At 39.7% G+C, this 22,938-nt stretch overlaps 1 protein-coding gene across 3 annotated transcripts in view; it reads left to right on the top strand.

The window, feature by feature from the left end:
- The window catches only part of PCSK5 (proprotein convertase subtilisin/kexin type 5), a 302,119-nt gene that overhangs the window by 159,169 nt on the left and 120,012 nt on the right, over window positions 1-22,938 (top strand). For all 3 annotated transcript variants that reach the window (XM_030566779.1, XM_030566778.1, XM_030566780.1), the window contains exons 9-10: window positions 2,751-2,851; window positions 21,779-21,882. In XM_030566779.1, the coding sequence (XP_030422639.1) occupies window positions 2,751-2,851; window positions 21,779-21,882 (205 nt within the window). The remainder of the gene's footprint in view (window positions 1-2,750; window positions 2,852-21,778; window positions 21,883-22,938) is intronic.

Raw genomic sequence — 22,938 nt, 5'->3', positions numbered from 1 at the left:
TCTAATGACATGAGCTAGATTTGAATTAGTGACCTAGAAGCATGTTTGTAGCACTGTGCTAATCTCCTGAACTGTGCTAACTAGTTTGAATACATGTTTACCTGTGATTTCAAACTTTGTAGAAATACATTTATCTTCCTATAATCACACTTCTTTCTGAGATACTTGTGTTCTAATGTTAAATGCAAGATTATTTTGTTAAATGCAATTGTGTTTTGTCTATTTAACTGGAAATGCCCATTATAGCTTTTGGAGCTGTATCTACGTAGGCCACATTTTAAAATGAGTTTTCTGTAAGCAATATATTACAATATAAGACTGTAAACAACTTATGAAGTTGATTGATCTGACAGATAAAAACTTCTTCAACATGACCGAGGCAGTTTCTTCAAGCCTGCCAGGATATTCAGAGACACAGTGGGCGAGGTAATATCATTTATTGGACCAGCTTCTGTTGGTTAGAGAAAGAAGCTTTCAAGCTATACAGAGCTCTTCCCCAGGTCTGAGAAAGGTATTCTGAGTGTCACAGCTAAATACAGTAACTCCTCACTTAAAATTGTAGTTATGTTCCTGAAAAATGTGACTTTAAGTGAAACAATGTTAAGCGAATCCAATTTCCCCATAAAAATTAATGTAAATGAGGGGGTTAGGTTCTAGGGAAATTTTTTTCACCAGACAAAAGACTATATTATATATGTATAGACACATACACAGTATAAGTTTTAAATAAACAATACTGGTACACAGTGGTGATGATTGTGAAGCTTGGTTGAGGTGGAGTAGTCAGAAGGTGGGATATTTCCCTTACTGCTAAATGATGAACTAGCAATTGGCTGAGCCCTCAAGGGTTAACTCTCTCACTCTACAAGGAGCAGAAATGGAGGGAGATATGCACATTTCCCATTTAAGTACACTGCCTTGTTAATTAGATCAGCTTGCTGAGACCGAAGCTGCTGCAAGCTCATTCCATCCTGAAACCTGGTGTGTGTCCCCTGCTCTGTGGAAGATGGGGTAAGCAGGGTGCTGGACCAAGGGGAGGGGACAACACCCTGATATTAGCTGCTCTCTTCCTTCCCTCCTCCCGCACAGCAAGCAGGAGTCTCGGGGAGCAGCTCCAAGGCAGAGGGCAGGAGTAGCACATAGCAGTGGGAGGGAGGGACAGCTGCAATTGCGAGCCTGCTGGGCAGCTGCTGCACAAGGAACTTAGGGGAACAGGGAGCTGATAGTAGGAGCTGGTGGGGGGCTGCCAGTCCACCCTGGTTCCAAGCCCCCACCAGCTAGCTGCAAGGGCTGCTCTTCCTGCAAGCAGTAGACAAAGTAGGCAGCTGCCAAATGGCGTTAGAAGGGAGCATTACACAACTTTAAACGAGCATGTTCCCTAATTGATCAGCAATGTAACAACAAAACAATGTTAACTGGGACAACTTTAAGTGAGGAGTTACTGTGCAAGGTTGAACAGATAGTTTACCACATATTCTAAGGGACCATTCAAGGTGAAGTGGCCCATTAACACCCCTGTAATCATAGGACAAAAAGAGGGGTTAGTGATTGTTGTAATAACTCCTAAAAACAGTGTTTTTATTAAGAGCATGATTATGTCTAGCAAAACTATGAATTTAAGCTCCCAGGCTCATCTTTTGAAAGAGCTGTGCTGGTTTCCTTTGAGGATGAGAACTGATAGGTCAGATACGGAGTGATCGCTTTGTGAAAAGTGTTCACACATGAGTGATATGGTGTTTTTGTGTTTTATCGTGTTTCTGTGTGAGTTCATTGGAGAGTGTAGTGATTGTCTGATTCCACCCATGTAGTTGTTATTGGAGCATTTAGTGCACCGGATGAGGTACATCACATGTTGTGATAGGCATGTGTCGTGACAGGTGTGTAGGGGATGTTGATCATTGTAGCACTGGAGATATGTCTACAGATTTTGCATGTGTTGTGACAGGGTCTGGTGCCGCCTTGAGTCGGTGTGTCCTGGTCTGTGGAGAGCTTGCTTTTGATGATGAGCTTGGTGAGGTTGGGAAGTTGTTTGAAGTCCAGAAGAGGAGGTTCTGGAAAGCTTTCTTTCAGGGTGGCCTCTCCATACATTTAAGTTGTTTGATGATACTCCCTATGGGTTCCAATGTGAGGTGTTAAGTAACAACTAGGAGTTATTTTCAGATGAATTATTGCTTAAAGGAGAAAGCATGTTGTTGTGGTTAAAACACAGCAGTTGGAGTCAGCAGATATGTATTCTGTTCCTAGCTCTGCCATACGTTCCCTATGTGACTTCAGGCAAATTAGTTAATCCCTTCACACCTGTTTTCTCATCTGTAAAACTGGGATAATGATACTTACCTGAATCACAAGAGCACTGAGAGATTTAATTACATTAATGTTTGTAAAGCACTTTGTGGTTCTTGGATAAAAAGTGCTGTATAAATGTGAAGTAATATGAGGGCAGACTTTTAACCCACTTTTGGTATGTGTGTTTTTCTAATGTCCAAATCTTTAGGTGATTTTGCCATGACAAACTGAGACTAACATACCTGTTCAGTATTATAGAATAGAGTGAACATTTCTCCAAGCTCACAAATACCTTCAACCTGTGAGTAGAATAGGAAAGTTTCAAATCAATGTATTCAAAAGCCTTTTTTATCCCTATTAAAGAAGAAAATTCTGTTTACCTGCATTTGACTCACGTAGGCAATAGAAACCTGTTCTGATTTCTGCAGTTGTGTTCTAAATTTCACACGTTCAATTTCTTCCAGATCACCACCGATCTGAGGCAGCGTTGTACAGACAGTCATACTGGAACCTCAGCCTCTGCACCTATGGCTGCAGGAATCATTGCATTGGCACTAGAAGCAAAGTAAGATTTGGTCTATACTTTGGTGAAAATAATAATAATGCATAAATAAATGCATATATTTTGTTAACATGACATCTTTCATCCAGCAACCTCAACATGCTATAGAAACATTAACTTGTGAAAATTCACAATAAACCTGTGAGTGAAGGAAATATTATCACACACACACACACACACACACACACACACACACACACACACACACACACACCACTCAATTTTACACGTGGGAAAACTGAAACAGATAGAGACAAGGGAAAAAATGTTCTAACTTGGGTGCCTAAAGCTGTGATATACTTTGCAAAGGTGATGACCACATGCAGCTCCCATTGAATGGCTTGGGGGACCATCACAATGCAGCTCGAGCTTGAGTCTAGTATTTAGGCCATTGTATGTGGCATTGTGCATGGACCCAAGTCCCTTTCACTACCTTGGTTCCTAGGGATAGTGGAACTGAGGACAGTGTGCCAGCATGAGCAGATGTTAGCATTGTATAAAAAGTAAAAATTCTCACCAGTATCATGTGTGATGAAACAATAAATCCAAGATTTCTATCATGTATATATCTATGCACTGGTTTTTAAAATATAGATTATATGGCAATGGACCAAATCATTTAACCCTTACTATAGCAAAATGCCCATTAGCTTTTATAAGAGTTTTCCTCAACTGCAGAATTTTGCACGTTGTAACCAGAATATATATTTTAACAGGCATTCTTGATCAGAAAAATCCACTGAGAGTTTATCATGTAAATTCATATTTCAAAACTTTTTCATTTTTGTGTATTTTGTCAGCATGAACTGGTCTGGTGTGCGCAATGTATATAGATTAATGATCTGCAAGATCTTGTTTAAAATCAGATTTTTAAAGTTAAAAGATTGATCCTATGAGCTTCAAATGACACAATTCAGCTCCCACTGAGATTGATAAAAGCTAGGGGCACTCAGAACCTCAAAAGGACCAGGCACGAAGGCAAGAGGAAGGAGAGGGAGTGTGTATCATAATCAATTCAAATTGTATTATACTTTCGTAGTATATAATTTGTAATTGCAAACAGATTTTGGGTTGCCATTTTGTAAAAATGTAGCTTTTAGTGTAGAATCCCTGACCTAAAATTCAATCCAAAACACGCTTTTACTTCTGAGTTACATAGCCATGAAAATAAGAGATTGTAATTGAAAAGCTGATACAATCTTAAGCAGAGCAGAACTTGTGTCATTATAATTGGGTTTTCTCAATGCAATAGTTAGTGACAAAAATGGCTTTGAAAAGTTAATGTAATACTGTTATTTCAAAAGCCATTCTTTCAATCACTTTTTAATCTCAGTTGTAAAATACTTTCATTAGTTTTTAAACAGCCCACAGACACAGATAAAATTTCATCTATATGCACCAAAATGGTATACTGCTGGAGGTTTTCATAATTACTTTTTAATGAATTGCTGTTGCCTATAATTCTAATTGTATCTCTTTTCATGGTATTTTATGTATATTTTCAAACACATCATTGTTATAACTGGAATTTTCAAATTATAGTAGCAAACACATAATATCTGCAGCCCTACCAGTCTGATCAGCCAAGGTACTGGATGCTGATGGTAATTCAGTAGGTAATACTCTTCTTCCAGATAAATAGCTGCCATTGTGGCTGACACTACAGACATAAGCAAAATATTGTACTAATATCTCAGGTGTGATGATGGAACAATGTGCTGCTGCTGTACCGTAGATAAGATGAAAAAAACAAGAAACTGACTAATTTTTAAATATCCCGTGGTAATCCCTGAATATTGGCCAAATTCCCAGTGAAATAGTTATATTTTGCATTCCTAAATTCCCTGGGAGTTTTGGTAGATAAAGAATTCGTCACCTCCTTTCCAGAAATGGATATGGGCTAAGTGTGTCTGTAGCTATATAGATATAAAATAATTTGTATTGCTATTAATATGCTAAAATGCAGAGCTACTTAATACAATATGCTTAACATGCATTTTTACCACCTCACCTGCATTATGCCCACTAATATTTCTCCAGTGGAAGTATGCATAACCGAACCTCAGATAGGCTTCACGCTACTGGCATTAAAAGAAAACAAACAAACAGCTGGCAAGAGAAATGTTTCCTGTTTTCCCCCAAAATTAAAATTTCCCTCCCAGAATTAGCCTGGCTTGAGACCCAAGACATTCAGTCCTGCAACAGTGGCATATTTATTATCTAATCCTTTTTTTATGAGAGCTAGAAATAGGAACTTTACACCATTAAAAGCCAGGAATGCCCCTTTATAGAGGGATACAGCTTTTTTAATAGCTCAAGAAGATCATAATATATTCAACTTTAATATCTTGACATTATTTTGTATGGATCAGCTATTTAAAATATTTGTAAGATGTTTCCAAATATTAAGAGGTATTTGTTATAATTTTCCTCTGCCTCTGATTCCTGTTGGGTTAGATGACACTAAAGCATCTACCTTTATAGGTGATCTGATAGGAAAAACATTACTAATAACACTATTTAAAACTCTCTTAACCATTTCTAAAATACTTTTATTTTGTAAAATACAGTATGTGGCATACAGAGAATACATGATGGTGTCGTGTAACACAAAGATTTTATTGGTGCCGGCAAATGGAGGTTGGGGGTTGCAGATTTAGCCTTAAATTTCATATTAATGCCTGTGCTAACAACCATCATATTTATATTAGATTTTTCAAAAGATTAGTGGGAAAGGAGTTTTCAAGGTTAATTATATTCTTCACACTATGAACTGCCCACTAATCAGAGCCCTTTTTGAATATGTTTGAAAGAATGTGTGTTGTTCAATGATAAGGCACTGCCATGTGGATCTACCATGTGTATTGAAGCTCTGGAAATGTTTAGATCCTAGGTGCGCAATTCTCTACAGCAGCCAAGCTATGTTCACTGCCTGGGAGGCATACTACTCCCTAATTAAGCATCAGCTTTACCTTGACATTTTTAGAGCACCCAAGAGGCTGCTCTAACTCATACCACTAGTGTAAGGATCCTAAGAGACCTTAAACCAGTGGAGATTTGAAGTATTGGAGCTCTGTGTTCCACCTTGCCCTGCTCCTGACCTGTCCCAGTCTGCCATCTCCCTGCCTTAGCACCCCTCCCCCCAGCACAAATGAGTGGGACGGCTGGTATAGGACTCAGCTCTGGCATTTTGACCAGCATTACTCCAGTGGAGAGTTCCCCTCCATAAGGGGAATTCTTGGCTGATCTTTGGCCTGGGATTTTTTTGAAGAGCTGATAAATTCAATACTGCATAATAATCTGTGATATTTACAAAACTTTCTTGTGAATGACAACTTCCATACAGTGTTTTTGTATCAAATAGCATATCCACATCATGTGACCAAAGGAACCTAATTTAGCTTCCAATATTCAGGTTTTTCAAATGCTCATTTGGTGAAACGTGAGCATAACTTAGAAGTGTAAATATGAGTCTGTTGCATTGAAACAACAAAGGAATAGTTAGCATACACACATGCACAAAACCAGTCTCCATGAGGGATTTCTGCATCTAGGGCTCAGCCTATAAAGACCCAATAGTATTTGGGCTTTCATGTCCTGTTTTTCAGTTGCTTTCTTTTACATGATCAGGGCCCAGTGGAGTTAGTGTCCTGCTCCAGCTCTGTAATTGGGTGCTTAATTGTTTTCCATTCTTTTATGTTCATTATGCAATGCCAAATTTTCCTAACTGTAAACCATCTGTTAGAGGGTAAATTGTTATATTCTACTAATTCAGCATTGATGGCATCTTAACTCTAAATATAAAATGTTAAAGTTGCTTTTTGGCTGATGAAGGATTTGAATGCAGGATTTGCATGAATCAATGTGAAGAGAGAGACAGAGTTTGTTTAAACAGCAGATTCTTTCCGTTAGGCATTGTGTCATGTTCGGGAAAATTTAAATAAAGAGAATGTCTTTTACTTTGCTTGAGAGGAGGTACGTGAACTTGAGAAAAAATAATATGTATACGTCCAAGGTGAAACCTGCATGTTTCTCTATTAACAAGGCAATGCCTATGTTTTTCCATCCATAATTTGAGAAGCTATAGCTACATTACCAAGAAAAAGCCCATGAAATCAGGCAGAGTTAACCTGCTATTTTTTCTCATCTGCTGCAAAATACCTGTTGCATTGCCTGTCTTTCCTTCTCTCATAAGAGTTATATACTTCCTTTGTCTTTGCTAATATAATGTCAGGGATAAAACAAATTATTGTTGGAAACAAACGAATAACTTTGGTGAATAGTAACATGCTGATATCCACCCAGAAAAGTGACAATAAAAGTACATCAAAAAGATCCTCCATTTTTTTTAAACAACATAACTGAATGTAAATCACTGAGAAGAGAGGAAGTCTGTGCCTCCAAGCACTTACCCCCTAGCATATATACATTTGAAATCTCTCTCGTTTTCTTCGTCTGCAAATTGATGCAGTTAAGGAAGGGACTCAGATTTCTGAAAACTAACCCAATAGCAGCAGTACTTCTCATATTGATTCATTTCCTGACAGAGCCTCTGTCAGTAATGCAGTAAAACAGACAACTGTCTGGTTGCTTACAAGTTTTTGGTTCAAGGAATCTATCTCATATCGCTTCAGTGTTAAGAGAGGCTTTCATCCCAGCTACTAGGAGCTTGATTACCAATGAATACAATAAAGGCCAAAGGTGATAAGAAAACTGAGCTGTGGAAATGCTTTTGGAGTGTCATTATTTTATATATGATTCCAATGTGAGATGAGAATGACAGGTCTTCAGTTTAATCCTATGACACTCAGTTAACTCAAAGTTGTTCTGCTTACCTGACTGGCAGCATGTTATTAAAAGGAAATGTAAGAAGACTTTACATAAAACAGAAATATTAACATTCGGTTTAAATAGATTATGGTTATAACTTATGAATTGTATTTTCAGAAGAGATTTAGAAATAGAATTTTTAACAAGTTATGTATCTGAAATCATGGACTTATAGGGCTAGAAGGACCTTGAGTGGTCATCAAGTTCAGCCCCCTGCACTGAGGCAGGACCAAGTAAACCTAGATCATCCCCGACAGATCTTTGTTCAAGCTGCTCTTAAAAACCTCCAGTGATGGGGATTCCACAACCTCCTTTGGAAGCCTATTCTGGAACTTAACTGTCCTTATAGTTAGAAAGTTTTTCCTAATGTAAATTTTCCTTGCTGCAGATTAAGCACATTACTTCTTGTCCTACTTTCAGTGGACATGGAGAGCAATTCATCACCATCCTCTTTATTACAGCCCTTAGTATCTTTGAGACTGTTATGAGTTCCCCTCTCAGTCTTCTTTTCTCAAGACTAAACATGCCCAGGTTTTTTAACCTTTCCTCTTAAGTCAGGTTTTCCTCTAAACTCTCTCCATTTTATCTACATCCTCCCTCAGTATGGCACCCAGAATTGACCGTAGTGTTTCACCTGAGTTCTCAACAGTGCCATGCGAGAGGGACAATTACCTCCTGTGTCTTACATATGACTCTTCTGTTAATACACCCCAGAATTACATTAGCCCTTTTCACAACTGCATCACATTGTTGGATCATTCCTATAACCTTAGAGGTAAAAATAAGTTGTTTGGCCCATGTTAAGAAAATGTGTACAGCCGTTTTGTTGAGACGCTCTAGTACCTCCATGCTTTGTAGGACGGACTTGAAATTTGGTGGGTGAGTGAGGTATCACCTTGTCTTTTGCTGTTTCCATGAAAACACATCCTCATTTGGCCAAGTTATAAACCTTTAAAAAAATCTTAGTTCACACGTGCACAGTAGGTTTCTCATTGCTAAGCATTCTTTAGCTCACTGGTGCAGGAACTAAGGACTTTCCCTGCAGTTGCTCCTCTTGGCTGCTGCTGCTGGCCTCCGGTGTCTCATGCATCAGCAGTGAGAGAACATGGAGATTTTCCCTTCTGTTCTGTGAGTACTCCTGCTACTGGCGCTCTGGCAGCCTGTAGGAGGAGCAGCCTAACTGAACTGCGGAGGAGACAAGAACCAGATCCCAGCAGAAGGTCTTGTTTTTAGAGTACTTTAGAGTCTATATTTGAAGGCTTGATTTTGCAACCTTAGCATTTTTAAGTTAGTTTCTTGGATGTGATAACATAAATAGAACTGAATTCTAAGCACTGACAGATCTAGATCAAAATGATAGTAGCTGCCTGCAGGTTTGTTAATTGAGGGTTACGCAAGACTTCCACAAAGGTACCTCAGATGCTGAATTAAAGAGTATAATAAGCCTGAATTGATAATGGGGCATTGGTGCCATAGCTCCTTGTCTGAGTGGACTATATATCTCTTGAGTAGTTCTGTTTCATTCTTTTCTGTTGAGAAGACACAGACAATAGTGTGAAGCCATAGTCTTGAGATCTCTCTGCAAGGTTCTCTTTTGTCCACCTTTTTTTCTACATGTATGCGAAGCCACTGGAGGCTACAGCAAAATATAGGCAGCAGTGTCATCAACATGAAAATGGTCCTTTGTTTATTTCATTTTCATCAGAACTGATCTATATCTATGCATGATGATATTCTGCCTGGCTCTGGATCTTGCCACTGTATCTATATTTTTGTGGTTCTATTGCAGTGTGGTCTATGTGGATCTACATTTAGGACTACTGAAGCTAGTGCAAAATGTGGCTGATTGTTCATCTGGTGATGTTGGCTGTAAAGAACATACACAACAAAACTTGCTCCCTATTTGCTTCCGGGTGAACTTAAGATCTTGGCTTTTGATCTATAAAGCCCTTAAAGAGCTAAAGGAGAAACTGTTTTTCTGAGAGTGACCATAGCAGCTGCCATAAAATAGAGTGCTCCAGATAGTACTCCCTGGATTTAATGATCAAGCAGAAATCCTAGGTGGTGAGAGACAAGATGGGTGAGGTAATATCTTTTATTGAACCAACTTATTTTGGTGAGAGAAACAAGCTTTTGAGCCACAAACAGCTTTTCTTCAGGTTTGGGAAGAAGAGCTCTGTATGTCTCAAAAGCCTGTCTCTCTCACCAACAGAAGTTGGTCCATTAAATGATTTTACCTCACCCATCTTATGTCTCTAGTACCCTGGGACCGACTCGGCTACAAGTACGTTGCATTTCTAAGTGGTGGTCTGTCGATTACATATATGTGAATGATTAGTAATAAATAATTTATTTTCCACATTTACTTTGGGATGACTGTTTTTTCTTCCTTTAAGAGAAAATGTGCCATCTTTAATAATACACATGCAGCTTAAGGCAGGTGATTGAGTCCAATTTATAAAGCTAAAAACAAGAATGAATACATAAATGTTCATTTAATAATATTTCAAAATATGCTGAGTGCACAAAAGTAGACACTCTTAATAATATGGGCACTCTTAGAAATATTTAGGTGGGGCAGAAGGGAGTTAATTATCCAGTTTGGAATTTAGCCAATATACTGGGGCAGAAACTGTTACCCTTGGAAAAGGTACATACGTAGTTTAAATAATCACACAGCTTTACTTCTCGCCCCCAGTTGGCTGGTCCAGATATGACTAGCTGCATAAGCATTACCTAAGCATAAAACAATGACAGACTCCTCATGTACCTGCCAGAGCAGTTAGAGTGCATCAAGCATCTGCCCAAATTAGGCACGGTTGAATAGAGCTTTACCCATGCCTGCGTTTCATTGTTATTGCCCATTTCTAATTAAATTCAGATCCTTCCCCAGGAAAATGCTGGTAGTCTCACCCCAACATGGCGGGTGTCAACAAGAAAGCACCAGCTTTGCTAAGCCTGGAAGTAGTGTCCTGCTGCTACAGCACATACACTGGAAAAGAGACGACAGTGAGGAAGAGTTAGGGGACAGTGCCTTCCATTACCAGCACTATCAGTATCCTGGCTAAAAGGGTAAAATTGTTTGAAAGATCTGTGAGAGCTGGAAGTTAAAAGTTTGTTCATTTTCTTTGCAATGAACGACAGTGTGACCTAGCGTACTGGGATTTCGCTGAGCCTGCCTGCCCCACTAGCCTGGGCTTCCTCTCCCTGTTTTGCTAGATTAGGTTCTCCGGCCTCTGGCAGCACATACACACAGGTAGGGACGCACCAGCTGTAGAATCACACAGACTCTGCAAACAGATCTCTGTGAGACGACTTATTTAGGAAATCACCTAGCACTCAAGTGCAGCTCCCCTCTGGAAAGTACACCCAAAATAATATTGTCTTGCGTTGTACAGAAATCTATACAACATAAGCTCATAAATTTGCCCTATCCCTCAATGTGGAGGAAGATATGTACAACTTCTTGCCCCCACTCCATTATAAATTGCATAAACTGGCTTTAATAATAAACAAAAACAAGTTTATTAACTATAAACAGCAGATTTTAAATGATTGTAAGGGACAGCAAACAGAACAAAGCAGATTACAAAGCAGAAAAAACAAAACATGCATACTAAGCTTAAGATCTTAAAGAAACTGGGTACAAAATGTCACTCTAAATGTTGACTTAGGCTGGATGCAGAGTTTCTGTAGCTTAGTGTTCTAGTTATTTCTCTTTAGACTAGAGTCCTCTGTCTCAGTCTGAACTCAGCCCTTGCCTTTCCCTCAGCTTAGTTCCTTTGTTTCTTTAGGTACTTTTAGCAGTCTTTCTTCTTGGGTGGGAAGGCAGTGAAGGGAGAGTCCTGTTTGCCTTACTCCCCAGCCTTAAATAAGATTTACATAAGACAGGAATCTTTTGTTTCCCTGTCTTGACCTCCCGCTTCTTTTAGTGGAAAATTACTAGAAATCCAAGATGATGTTTAGTTCCAGGTGACAGGCCCACCTGACCTAGTAGTGTCACACCTCCATCCTAGGAGGCCTCTCAGGAAGGAGAGAGATTAGTATCTGATGGCCTGTTCTCTGGCGGGCATCTCCCAAAGACACATACAATTGTAATTGTTACACAGTCAATATTCCTAACTTTAGATTAGAAATGATTCATGCATACAAATTGGATAATTGCATTCAGTAAATTATAACCTTTCTGATGATACCTTACAAGACCCGTCTTGCATAAAACATATCTCAGTTATGCCATTTCCATATCATAAGTATATTTCCATAAATAATAAATGGGTGTAATGTCACAGTCATAAAGAGACATTCATCATTCAGTAAATATGAATATGGATTTTGGATGAATCATTGGAACTGGATTTGTCTTATGTGGCTAGGCCAAGCAGCTGTGTTTTCTGCTTTGTTTATAAAGTTGTTGAATGGCCTCATGGGGCAGAGTCATGTGGACATCAGAATGCTGAAAATGCTGTTGTTGGAATAGGAATTGTATTTTAAAATGGATTAAACTTTGTGTGTGATCTACTAGTAAATACTGTGTAACAGAATTCCAGGGAAGGATGTGGTGTCAGAAAATACCACTCGTTTTGATGAGATATAGAAGTAACAATCAAAACCCGTCTCGTCATAGCCAGGATTTGCAAAGATGGCCCATTGACCCCTTCAGATTGCATGGCAATGTTTCTTCTTTTGTAAATACTATGGTATTATGTTTTACTTCTGCTTGTATGGAGATCAGTTTTCTTCAACTAGACTTACAGATGCCTCTAACATTTTAGCAAAGCATTTCCTATAGATTGATCTGCATCAAACCACTGGTCGTTATAACAATAATCATCCTTGTTGATGTTGACTGCTTTATCAGTTTGCTATGAAGGAAAACTTAATTTGCATTCTGATCCCTCTCTGTTTGATCCTGGTTGTATCATACAACTTCACACCGACTGAATTTTCCTCTAATTTTCTTTCACTGATGGCATTTTAGTTTCTTTTGAATCATTATTTTTGTTCTTTATTTTTACATACCAGGCCAGATTTTGATCCCTGTACTCATGTTTAAGGATATAATTCTGTCACGGATTCAGTGACTTTAACAGACCTAAGTGACTTCTTCAGCTTCAGCCCACTGCAGTGATGGAGTTGGAGTAGCTGTTAATGCCCACCCACGAGCAGTGGCAAAACTGCATTCAGTGCCCAGGGCTGGGTCAGCCCACAGCACAGAAGCAGTGGCCAGCAGTCAGCCCTCAGTGGAACTCCCGCTGTTAGTCCCTCCCGCCCTGTTTAGGAAAAGTCACAGACAGGTCACAGTCTTCCATGAATTTTTGTTTATTGCCCACAGCATGTTTGTGACTTTACTTAAAATGACAAAATCTTAACCTTACTCATGTTGAATAGCACCTGCTTCAGGATTAGCTACATTGTCTTCAAAAGGACTACTTGTGGAGTAAAGTGCTACTCAGTGTAAGTAAAGGGATCAAAATTTGACCTGAAATTAAAGCTGCTCATTTCTAAGCAATTTGGATAATGCTATTCATTCTTGGTTAAGGATCCAGTTAAAAACCCAAACTAATATTGTTTTTGTGCACCATTATTGTATAGTTGTTCCATTTCCATATTTTCTCATTTTGCTTGCTTTATAAACATTTTGAAAAGGTTGAAAGAAGAGGGCCAGATCTTTGGAGTATTGCTAGAGAGCTGGGGACTTAAAATTCATTATTTATTGGCTGCTGGTCATGCAATTTTTATTTAATTATTCTTATTTCTGCTCATTCTGGTGTGATTTTGAGTATTGGCTGGTATGTATAATCCCCAGGCAATTTCAAATGAGACATTCAAGGTTTGTTTTTTTTCTTGGAAGGAAATGGTCCTGTTTTTGAAATTGATCCCATTATATAGCAGTGTTACTATTGCTCTTCTTAGTACATTTTTTCATTTCAAGATGTTTACCCATTAACTCTTTTGAGATTAATTAAGTGGTAAGTCAGTTAACATCAGTGACAGCCTATCTGGATCTGTGACTTACATGGCTAGTGAACAACTGTTTATTCACTTAGGTTCTAATTTTGACATGTTTTACAAATACTTGACTGCTTCTGTGATTGTTTTAGATGCTTTAAAATTGGCTCCTATGACTCCCTAGTTAAAAAAACCAAAAAATCCTAATTTTTCTCCAAATGAACTGCTAGTTTGATTCCTTTCCAATTTCTTATTTTTTGTCAAAGTTTCTCACAAAAGTTAGGAGTGAACAATTGCAGTCCTATTTGGTTTCCAATGAGGTGTCTACTTTAGAGAGGAAATTTCAATTTGGCAATAGTTCACTTCATAATACAGCAAAGGTTCTATCAGAGGCTGTAGAAATCAGCTGAAATGCTGTTATATCTCTTTGCTGCCTTTGATATAATACACCAAAAGCTTGTCTCTGTTTGAGACAACATAAATAAAAGAAAAATGTTATACTTCAGTGGCTCTTGCAGTAAGCAAACTGGCATGAAGGCACTATGAGAGAGAGGTTGAGCTTACACACATCTGTTTACTGGGTACCAGACATTTAGCTTTAGGTTTTCAGTTTGAGAAATTGTTGTCTGAGTTTGGTTTTGATATTAGGATGTAGCAGGCTGTAAGCGGGCGCAGACTCACCCGGTGTCACCTCCTGCTGGTTGTCTGTAGGAATTAGCTCACCAGCCCTCTGAAGCGCCCTCTGTTGGCCAGTGATCTGCTACCACGGGGCCCCCATGTCCCTCCTGGACCCCAGTGCCCCTTTCTCTGGGTTGCTGCACCCCCTGGCAGTACCTTTACACTCTCAGGTTCTGGGTCTCCCACCCCAGGGGAACCCCCACCCACTAACCTCACCAGTCTGGGCTACTGCCAGTCACCATCTAGCCCCTCTCCCTGGGGCACACTGCAGTATTAGTAACTCATCACAGGCAAGGGGGTTCAGACCTACTGCCTTCCTCTACCACCCAGTACCCTTTCTGGCCATAAACCGCGCCTTGCAGCCAGGGGAGTTGCCAGCCAGGAGCTCCCCTGCTCCTCTGGCTTTCCCCAGCCCTGCTTCACTCCTAGTACCCTTTCTGCTAGACAGCCACGTGCTGCTCCCTCTCAGACCAGAGAGAGCCTTCTGAATGCCTGGCTGCCCTGACCTTTATAGGGCCAGCTGGGTCTGTTTGGGGCATGTCCTCCAGCTGAGGCTGCCTCCCAATCAGCCCAGCTTTTCTCTCAGCCCTCTCCCAGGGGTGGCTTTAAGCCCCTCAGAGCAGGAGCGGGGGTCTACCCCACTACACAGGCAAATACAACAGTGGCCTCTTACGCAGAACTTTAAAACTGAACCACTATCAATGTAGCTCGCTTTTCAAGGTTCCCCAATCTGGAAGTTTTTCGGGGGTCTTCATTAAATCTTAACTGTGGGTTGTATTTTCATCTTGACACACTGTATAATTCCCAGTAATGAGAGCTCAGTGTTCATTGCAAGGGGAATGGACTCCCCGGTTCGTTTTTAATAATTAGCTGAATGTAGCTATTCTTGAATATTGCCTTTTAAAACTGATGTGAATATTTTAGTGCCTTTTCTTCCCAGTAGTTTTGACCACTATAACGCCTTGCTTTGTGGAATCACAGATTGTTCAGACTTCACCTAATAAAGAATGCAACTCGTGGGATTCTCAGAGGCTTGAGCCAGTGCTACATGTTTTCCTAAGACATTACATGGGCTCCTAGTGAAATTCCTGATCTGGTATAAAATTTTATTGATTTCTTTCTAAAGCATGTTACGTTCCTGCCCAAGCATACCATATCTTACAAGCCCTTAATACCCATTACATTCCAAGATATTAACTTTTTGCAGTTCTGTTTTTTTACCAGCTCTCAGCTGGATAAATACTTACTATCTTACCAGTCCAATTGTCTAACTTGAAAAGAGACCCCTTCTTGGAAAACAAGCTATATTTATATTAATATTTTTAAATGTCCATCCACCACCAAAAGGCACTAGTGCACCTTAAAAATAATGCAGTAATTTTACCACAAGCTGCTCCAGTACCTCAGATGCACACAAGAAAAATGAAATGGTCGTGATTAAACTGATCCAGCTAGGAAGGAATGCAACAAGTTCTGAAAACCAAAAGAGATTTCAGCACAGATGATCTTGCTTCTTCCGAGTGAGTGTTCCAGCTAATCTGCATACACCAGCATCTTCAGGGCTCCAGTGCAAGCAGGACTCTGTGCTGGCTTCACTAAAATACACAATACCTCCTTTGATGCTCCATTGGTAGCTAAAAAGGGGGATTTGATGCTAGGTCACATTAGAGTCTAGTTGACATTGGCCTCACACAACCTAGTAGGAAACTTGCTGCAAAGGAACAAGAGTCCATCCAAAAGTAAAATAGCAGCGTCAGCCACCAAAAAACAAAAACAAACAAACAAAAGAACAAACAGAGGGGAAGGGTATATAGTTAAAATGATTCCACACCTGATTTTGAGATGCCATTCATAATTCAGTTACAGCATATAAGACTTATTTTAAGCAATTCCTACTTGGTCAGTATATATAAAAATTCTGTTGACTATGGTCTCATTTCAACTATTTAGACTCTGTGGCCATTGGAGGAGCCCTCCGCTCCTACACACACTTCTGTTACTTTTGAGTGTATTTTCTACACTTCCCAGGTTTATTGCCATTATATGGTATTGTGACTTATGAAGCTCAAATGTAATTGGTTTTCATTTCCTTCCTTTAATCTCATTCAGACATATGAAATCTCTTTGATCACAAACCTGTTAATTTCCATCAGTCTATTTCTGTCGTTGCCCTGTGTGAAATAGAGGCATGTTTTACATAGAAGACTTGGATGTTTGCAGTAATTTCTGCATATCTGCTGCTTCCCTATGGAGTTCCAATTTACTGAAGCTAAAGTTTGTCATCTTAATTGTGTACAGCTCAGAAACTCGGCTTATGCAGCTCAGCAAGAAAATAAAACACTAATTTCTTCCGTCCAAGTCATACGTAGGAAATTTCATAGACCTGATTGATTTCAGCTGCTTACTTCAAAAGATAAACAAGATATTATTTCTGTGTTTAAGTACGGTATAGCACCCACAAAACAAGCATTTCAAAAGGTTAAATTTACAAGAAAATAAATTCTGGGAGATGTGAGGACAGTATAAAAATAAAAAACACTGCACTGAGTTCTGCACACCAAACTCTCAGACTCTTGAGTTTCTCTTGTGACTTCCTGTATCAGGAAGAGGTCATAGTAAAATCAACCTGCTTGGATGATTTCTGTTATCCTGAAGATGTTCCACATAGAAATCTCTCACTGAATTTAGTAGGCATTCCATGCATGAAAAAACTGCAGGATCAATCCATCTATGGCCCTTGTTACCATGGTATTGGAGTACCTCACAATCTTTAATGTATTTATCTTCACAATACCCCTGTGAGGTAGGGAAGCATTATCCCCAACTTCCAGATGGGGAATTGAGGCAGGAAGACACTACGTGATTTGCCCAAGGTCACCCAGGAACTTTATGACTGGAGCAGGGAATTGAACCTGCATCTTCCTGAGTCCCAGTTTAGTGCCCTAGCTACTAGACCAGAGATTTTTAAATTGCTGTTTGGGACCCCTTAGGGGGTTGTGAGGTTCTTAAATGGGGGATCACGAGCTGTTACCCTCCACCCCAAACCCTGCTTTGCCTCCAGCATTTATAATGTTGTTAAATATATTAAAAAATGTTTTTAATTTTAATTTATAAGGGAGTGGGGGTTGCATTCAGAGGCTTGCTATGTGAAAGGTTTGAGTACAAAAGTTTGAGAACCACTGTACTAGACAGTATAGTTAACTAGCATTGGGCCTGATCCAGCACTGTCCAAGACAATGACAGTGTGTGGGAACAGGAGCAGGGCTATTCAGAGGTTCATGTTTGGTGAGTAATGGTATGAGCACAAATGCCCATTTCCTTTTTTTTATTTAATTTTTGTGAAGCCATACTATAGTTGCTCAGTCTGTTGTTCATTTATCATTCTCACTATTAACAGCATTGTTGGAAGAACAGTCATATTCCCCATCTCATTGCTAACAGAACAAATGAGAAATTGCCAGTGAACACCACCATAATCCAAGACCTTTTAAGCAATGGTTTTAGAAAGGAAGTCCTCCTGAAAATATGTATCTGTGAAACAAAGGGCATCTGGAAGACTACATTCTCTAAAGATTTCTTCTGTTCCTGAGAGAAAAAAATGGTAGTTCATTCCACAGTGGGGACCCAGATGGGATCCTCTTTTGTCATCCTTGAGGACAGAATCATTATTTACATATTGTAGAAACTCACTTATGTGTTGTCAGTCGCTTGCCCATTGTCACAGATCTACAGGATCATTGCTACTTTCCAGATTCTAAACAGTCCCCTGGAGGTACCTGTTCAGAATGCCACTCCCCAAGGGTTCTACTCTTCTTTAAGAGTAGGTCATGTTGCCTCTGTGCCTCCAAAACTGATTCTCTGGGCTCTTGCACTCCCGTTTCACACTGTGAGTTCTGTCCAGCAAGTCCAACTGAGATAGACCCCTCCTCAGAGACTTTTATACTCTTCAGGGACCAGTGCACCACAGCAATTATTTGCAGTGACACCAGGCAGCCTTTTCAAAATAAAGTAGAATTTATTAGTCAACTGGAACACTACATCAGAAGCCCTTAGTTTAGCATAGAGAAGCAAAGGTTAAGATATAGTCCGTACTGACGAAGCCAGTGCAATCAGCCGTGCTGCTATGGAATCCATGTCTGGCTCTGACTCGCTGTCAGTCTCAGGTGAGAGCTGCTGAGTCTCTCCAACAGCCACCCCAAACCACCTGTCAAACCTGTGGAGTTCACATGTTCTGCCTGCTGAGTAAGCATCAGTTGCTCAATCCTTAAGGCTCCCAATGTCTTTGTGGATCAATCCTCCATTGATATGGCTCGGTTTCAACCAGTTCTTTAATGACCTAGTCATTCCCTCTCCCAACAGTTACTGTTACATGACAACACCTCATGTCTCCTGCTCTGCCCCAAGAGCAGCTTTTTTATTTTTAACTCTTTGGCACCCACAGGGTAGCAATGCAAAGTACAGAGGGAAACTGAGGCACACACAGGACTGATAAAATAATACAGAAAATTCCCACTTCATCACAGCCATTAACTACCCAGATTCATTGCTGGGAGATTTGGGTACATAAATAATACAGGATTGATCTCTGCCTGCATCTCAAGAAAGGGAAAAAAACCACAGGCAGGAGTTGTAGACCAAGCTGGATGAGCAAGCATCTCAGAGAGGTGATTAAGAAAAAGCAGAACGCCTACAAGAAGTGGAAGAAGGGTGGGATTAGCAAGGAAAGCTGCCTTAGTGAGGTCAGAACATGTAGGGATAAAGTGAGAAAGGCTAAAAGCCAAGTAGAGTTGGACCTTGCAAAAGGAATTAAAACCAATAGTAAAAGGTTCTATAGCCATATAAATAAGAAGAAAACGAAGAAAGAAGAAGTGGGACCGCTAAACACTGAGGATGGAAAGGAGGTTAAGGATAACCTAGGCATGGCCCAATATCTACATAAGTCCTTTGCCTCAGTCTTTAATAAGGCTAATGAGGAGCTTAGGGATAATGGAAGGATGACAAACAGGAATGAGGATATGGAGGTGGATATTACCACATCTGAGGTAGAAGCCAAACTTGAACAGCTTAATGGGACAAAATCAGAGGGCCCGGACAATCTTCATCCGAGAATATTAAAGGAACTGGCGCATGAAATTACAAGCCCATTAGCGAGAATTTTTAATGAATCGGTAAACTCAGGGGTTGTACCGTACGACTGGAGAATTGCTAACATAGTTCCTATCTTTAAGAAAGGGAGAAAGAGTGATCCGAGTAACCATAGGCCTGTTAGTTTGACATCTGTAGTATGTAAGGTCTTGGAAAAAATTTTGAAGGAGAAAGTAGTTAAGGACATTGAGGTCAATGGTAATTGGGACAAATTACAACATGGTTTTACTAAAGGTAGATCGTGCCAAACCAACCTGATCTCCTTCTTTGAGAAGGTGACAGATTATTTAGACAAAGGAAATGCAGTAGACCTAATTTACCTCGATTTCAGTAAGGCATTTGACATGGTTCCACATGGGGAATTATTAGTCAAATTGGAAGAGATGGGGATCAATATGAAAATTGAAAGGTGGATAAGGAACTGGTTAAAGGGGAGACTACAACGGGTCGTACTGAAGGGTGAACTGTCAGGCTGGAAGGAGGTTACTAGTGGAGTTCCTCAAGGATCGGTTTTGGGACCAATCTTATTTAACCTTTTTATTACTGACCTTGGCACAAAAAGCAGGAATGTGCTAATAAAGTTTGCAGATGACACAAAGCTGGGGGGTATTGCTAACATGGAGAAGGACCAGGATATCATACAGGAAGATCTGGATGACCTTGTAAACTGGAGTAATAGTAATAGGATGAAATTTAATAGTGAAAAGTGCAAGGTCATGCACTTAGGGATTAATAATAAGAATTTTAGATATACATTGGGGACACATCAGTTGGAAGCAACAGAGGAGGAAAAGGACCTTGGAGTATTGGTTGATCACAGGATGACTATGAGCCGCCAATGTGATATGGCCGTTAAAAAAGCTAATGCGGTTTTAGGATGCATCACGCGAGGTATTTCCAGCAAAGATAAGGAGGTGTTAGTACCACTATATAAGGGGCTGGTGAGACCTCACCTGGAATACTGTGTACAGTTCTGGTCTCCCATGTTTAAGAAGCATTAATTCAAACTGGAACAGGTTCAGAGACGGGCTATAGGATGATCCGAGGAATGGAAAACTTGTCATATGAAAGGAGACTCAAAGAGCTTGGCTTGTTTAGTCTAGCCAAAAGAAGGCTGAGGGGGAATATGCTTGTTCTTTATAAATATATCAGAGGGATTAATATTAGGGAGGGAGAGGAATTATTTAAGCTTAGTACCAATGTAGACACAAGAACAAATGGGTATAAACTGGACACTAGGAAGTTTAGACTTGAAATTAGACTTAGGTTTCTAACCATTAGAGGAGTGAAGTTCTGGAACAGCCTTCCAAGGGGAGTAGTGGGGGCAAAAGACATATCTGGCTTTAGGACTAAGCTTGATAAGTTTATGGAAGGGATGGTATGATGGGATAACTTAATTTTGGCAATTGATCTTTGATTACCAGCAGATAAGTATGCCCAGTGGTTGGTGATGGGATGTGGGATGGGATGGGATCTGAGTTACTGCAGAGAATTCTTTCCTGAGTGCTGGCTGGTGAGTCTTGCCCACATGCTCAGGGTTTAGCTGATCGCCATATTTGGGGTCGGAAAGGAATTTTCCTCTTGGGTAGATTGGCAGAGGCCCTGGAGGTTTTTCGCCTTCCTCTGCAGCATGGGGCATGGGTCACTTGCTGGTGGATTCTCTGCAGCTTGAGGTCTTCAAACCACAATTTGAAGACTTCAGTAACTCGGACATAGGTTCGGGGTTTGTTATAGAAGTGGAGGGTAGGGTTCTGTGGCCTGCTTTGTGCAGGAGGTCAGACTAGATGATCATATTGGTCCCTTCTGACCCTAAAGTCTATGAGTCTGTGATTACCAATAGTGAATCTGGCTATAATGAGCAAGTCAATGACAACATAGACTCAGGCTTCCATAATGACCACAATGGAAGTTTAGAGTGTGAAAGAAATGGGGCCCTAATGAATATGAAATAGCTTGTGATCTGTTATGCTTTTCTTCTCTTGTGCATGTCTGAGGTAGGCAACCATGTACAGATGCAACGTGAAGCACTTGGTGGTCATATTAGTTCTCTCTAGGTCAAATATACTTTTTTGTCCTTCCTTGTAAATTTCATGTGTGGAATACTGAGTGTGTGTATTTTAAAGGCTGCCTATTAATTAATGCATCTCTCATAATTGAAAAAGAACAGTAGAGGTAAAAATAATTTGATACATCAATCCTGTAAAGCTGGGTCATGTTACTTTGATCACCAGTCTTGTTCGTGGTTTTGTTTTTTAACTTGTGACTTTTTTTTTCTTTTTGGTAAGAAAATTCTGATTTTCACTTTGTCTTTGCCCTTTTCTTTAGTCCATCTCTGACCTGGAGAGACGTACAGCATATTATTGTAAGGACTTCTCGTGCAGGACATCTGAATTCTAATGACTGGAAAACCAATGCTGCTGGTTATAAGGGTGAGAGCTTCCTTTCTTATTCACCACGACAGGCAAAAACAAAATCAGACATTTAAAGGCAAAGCTGAGGAAAATAATCTCAGATGGCTTGTCTGTCACTTGCAGTATGTGCAGCTTTTGGTCTTTTTCATTAACAAAAGAGACGTGTTCCTTCTCCTTCTCTAAAGACTGAGATTTGAAATTACTAGAAAAGTAAAAATTATGGACTGGATTTTGGTCAACCCTTTCTGCCTACTTTCTGGTAGCACAAAGCAGGCAGTAAAGTATCTTGACCAAGTGTTTGTGTCTTCCAGGCACAGGTGTACAGATGGTCTAGCTTGATGTTAAGATCACAGAATTTAATGTCAAGCAAACCTGAAATAAAACATTTCAATTCGGGAATATAAGGGATTCTGATTGAAAATGGAGAAATGGAACATTTTGACATTACTGAACAGAAATTTTTCAGAACTTTTCATTGTACACAAAGAAGGCTTTGATATTTCAGCTGTTTGCTCTGATTTGGGATGAAAACAAGTGCCAAATATCAGACTGTCTCAAGGAACATAAATCCCAGTTTTCAATCAGACAGTTTTCAAAATTTAAAAAAACTCTAGACATTTTTTAAAGTTCTCACTAAATGTTTTACTGGTTTTGACCAGCTGTTACAGATATATATACATACCATCATAGTCAATGACTAGCAATACCATATAATTCTGCTTATATTTTAGAGATGGGCTAAAAGTGGGCCTTGAATCTAAACACCTCTGAATTTCAAGATGGTTTAAATTCTAGTTCCCATTTCTAAACCTTTTATAGGCTTTATTTCTGGGTTGGATGGAAAACTCAGAAGGTCTATTTCTGATTTCATTCTCATGAGAATTCCACCCAACTTTTAAGATAAGCCTATCTTGTAGGATTTATGCCATTTTGTGCGAAAAACTGAGAACAGTTCACAAAGTATCAGAGCCATCAAATTTTCACACAATTTCGCACTAAAATTTGGCCTTGAATCTAAGCCCTAGCTTTAACCTATTCCAGATCACAGAACATCCACCACAGAACATATTTAAT

This window comes from Gopherus evgoodei, chromosome 6 (assembly GCF_007399415.2).
Source record: "Gopherus evgoodei ecotype Sinaloan lineage chromosome 6, rGopEvg1_v1.p, whole genome shotgun sequence".
NCBI lineage: Eukaryota > Metazoa > Chordata > Testudines > Testudinidae > Gopherus > Gopherus evgoodei.
This window is presented reverse-complemented; position numbering and strand designations above follow the sequence as displayed.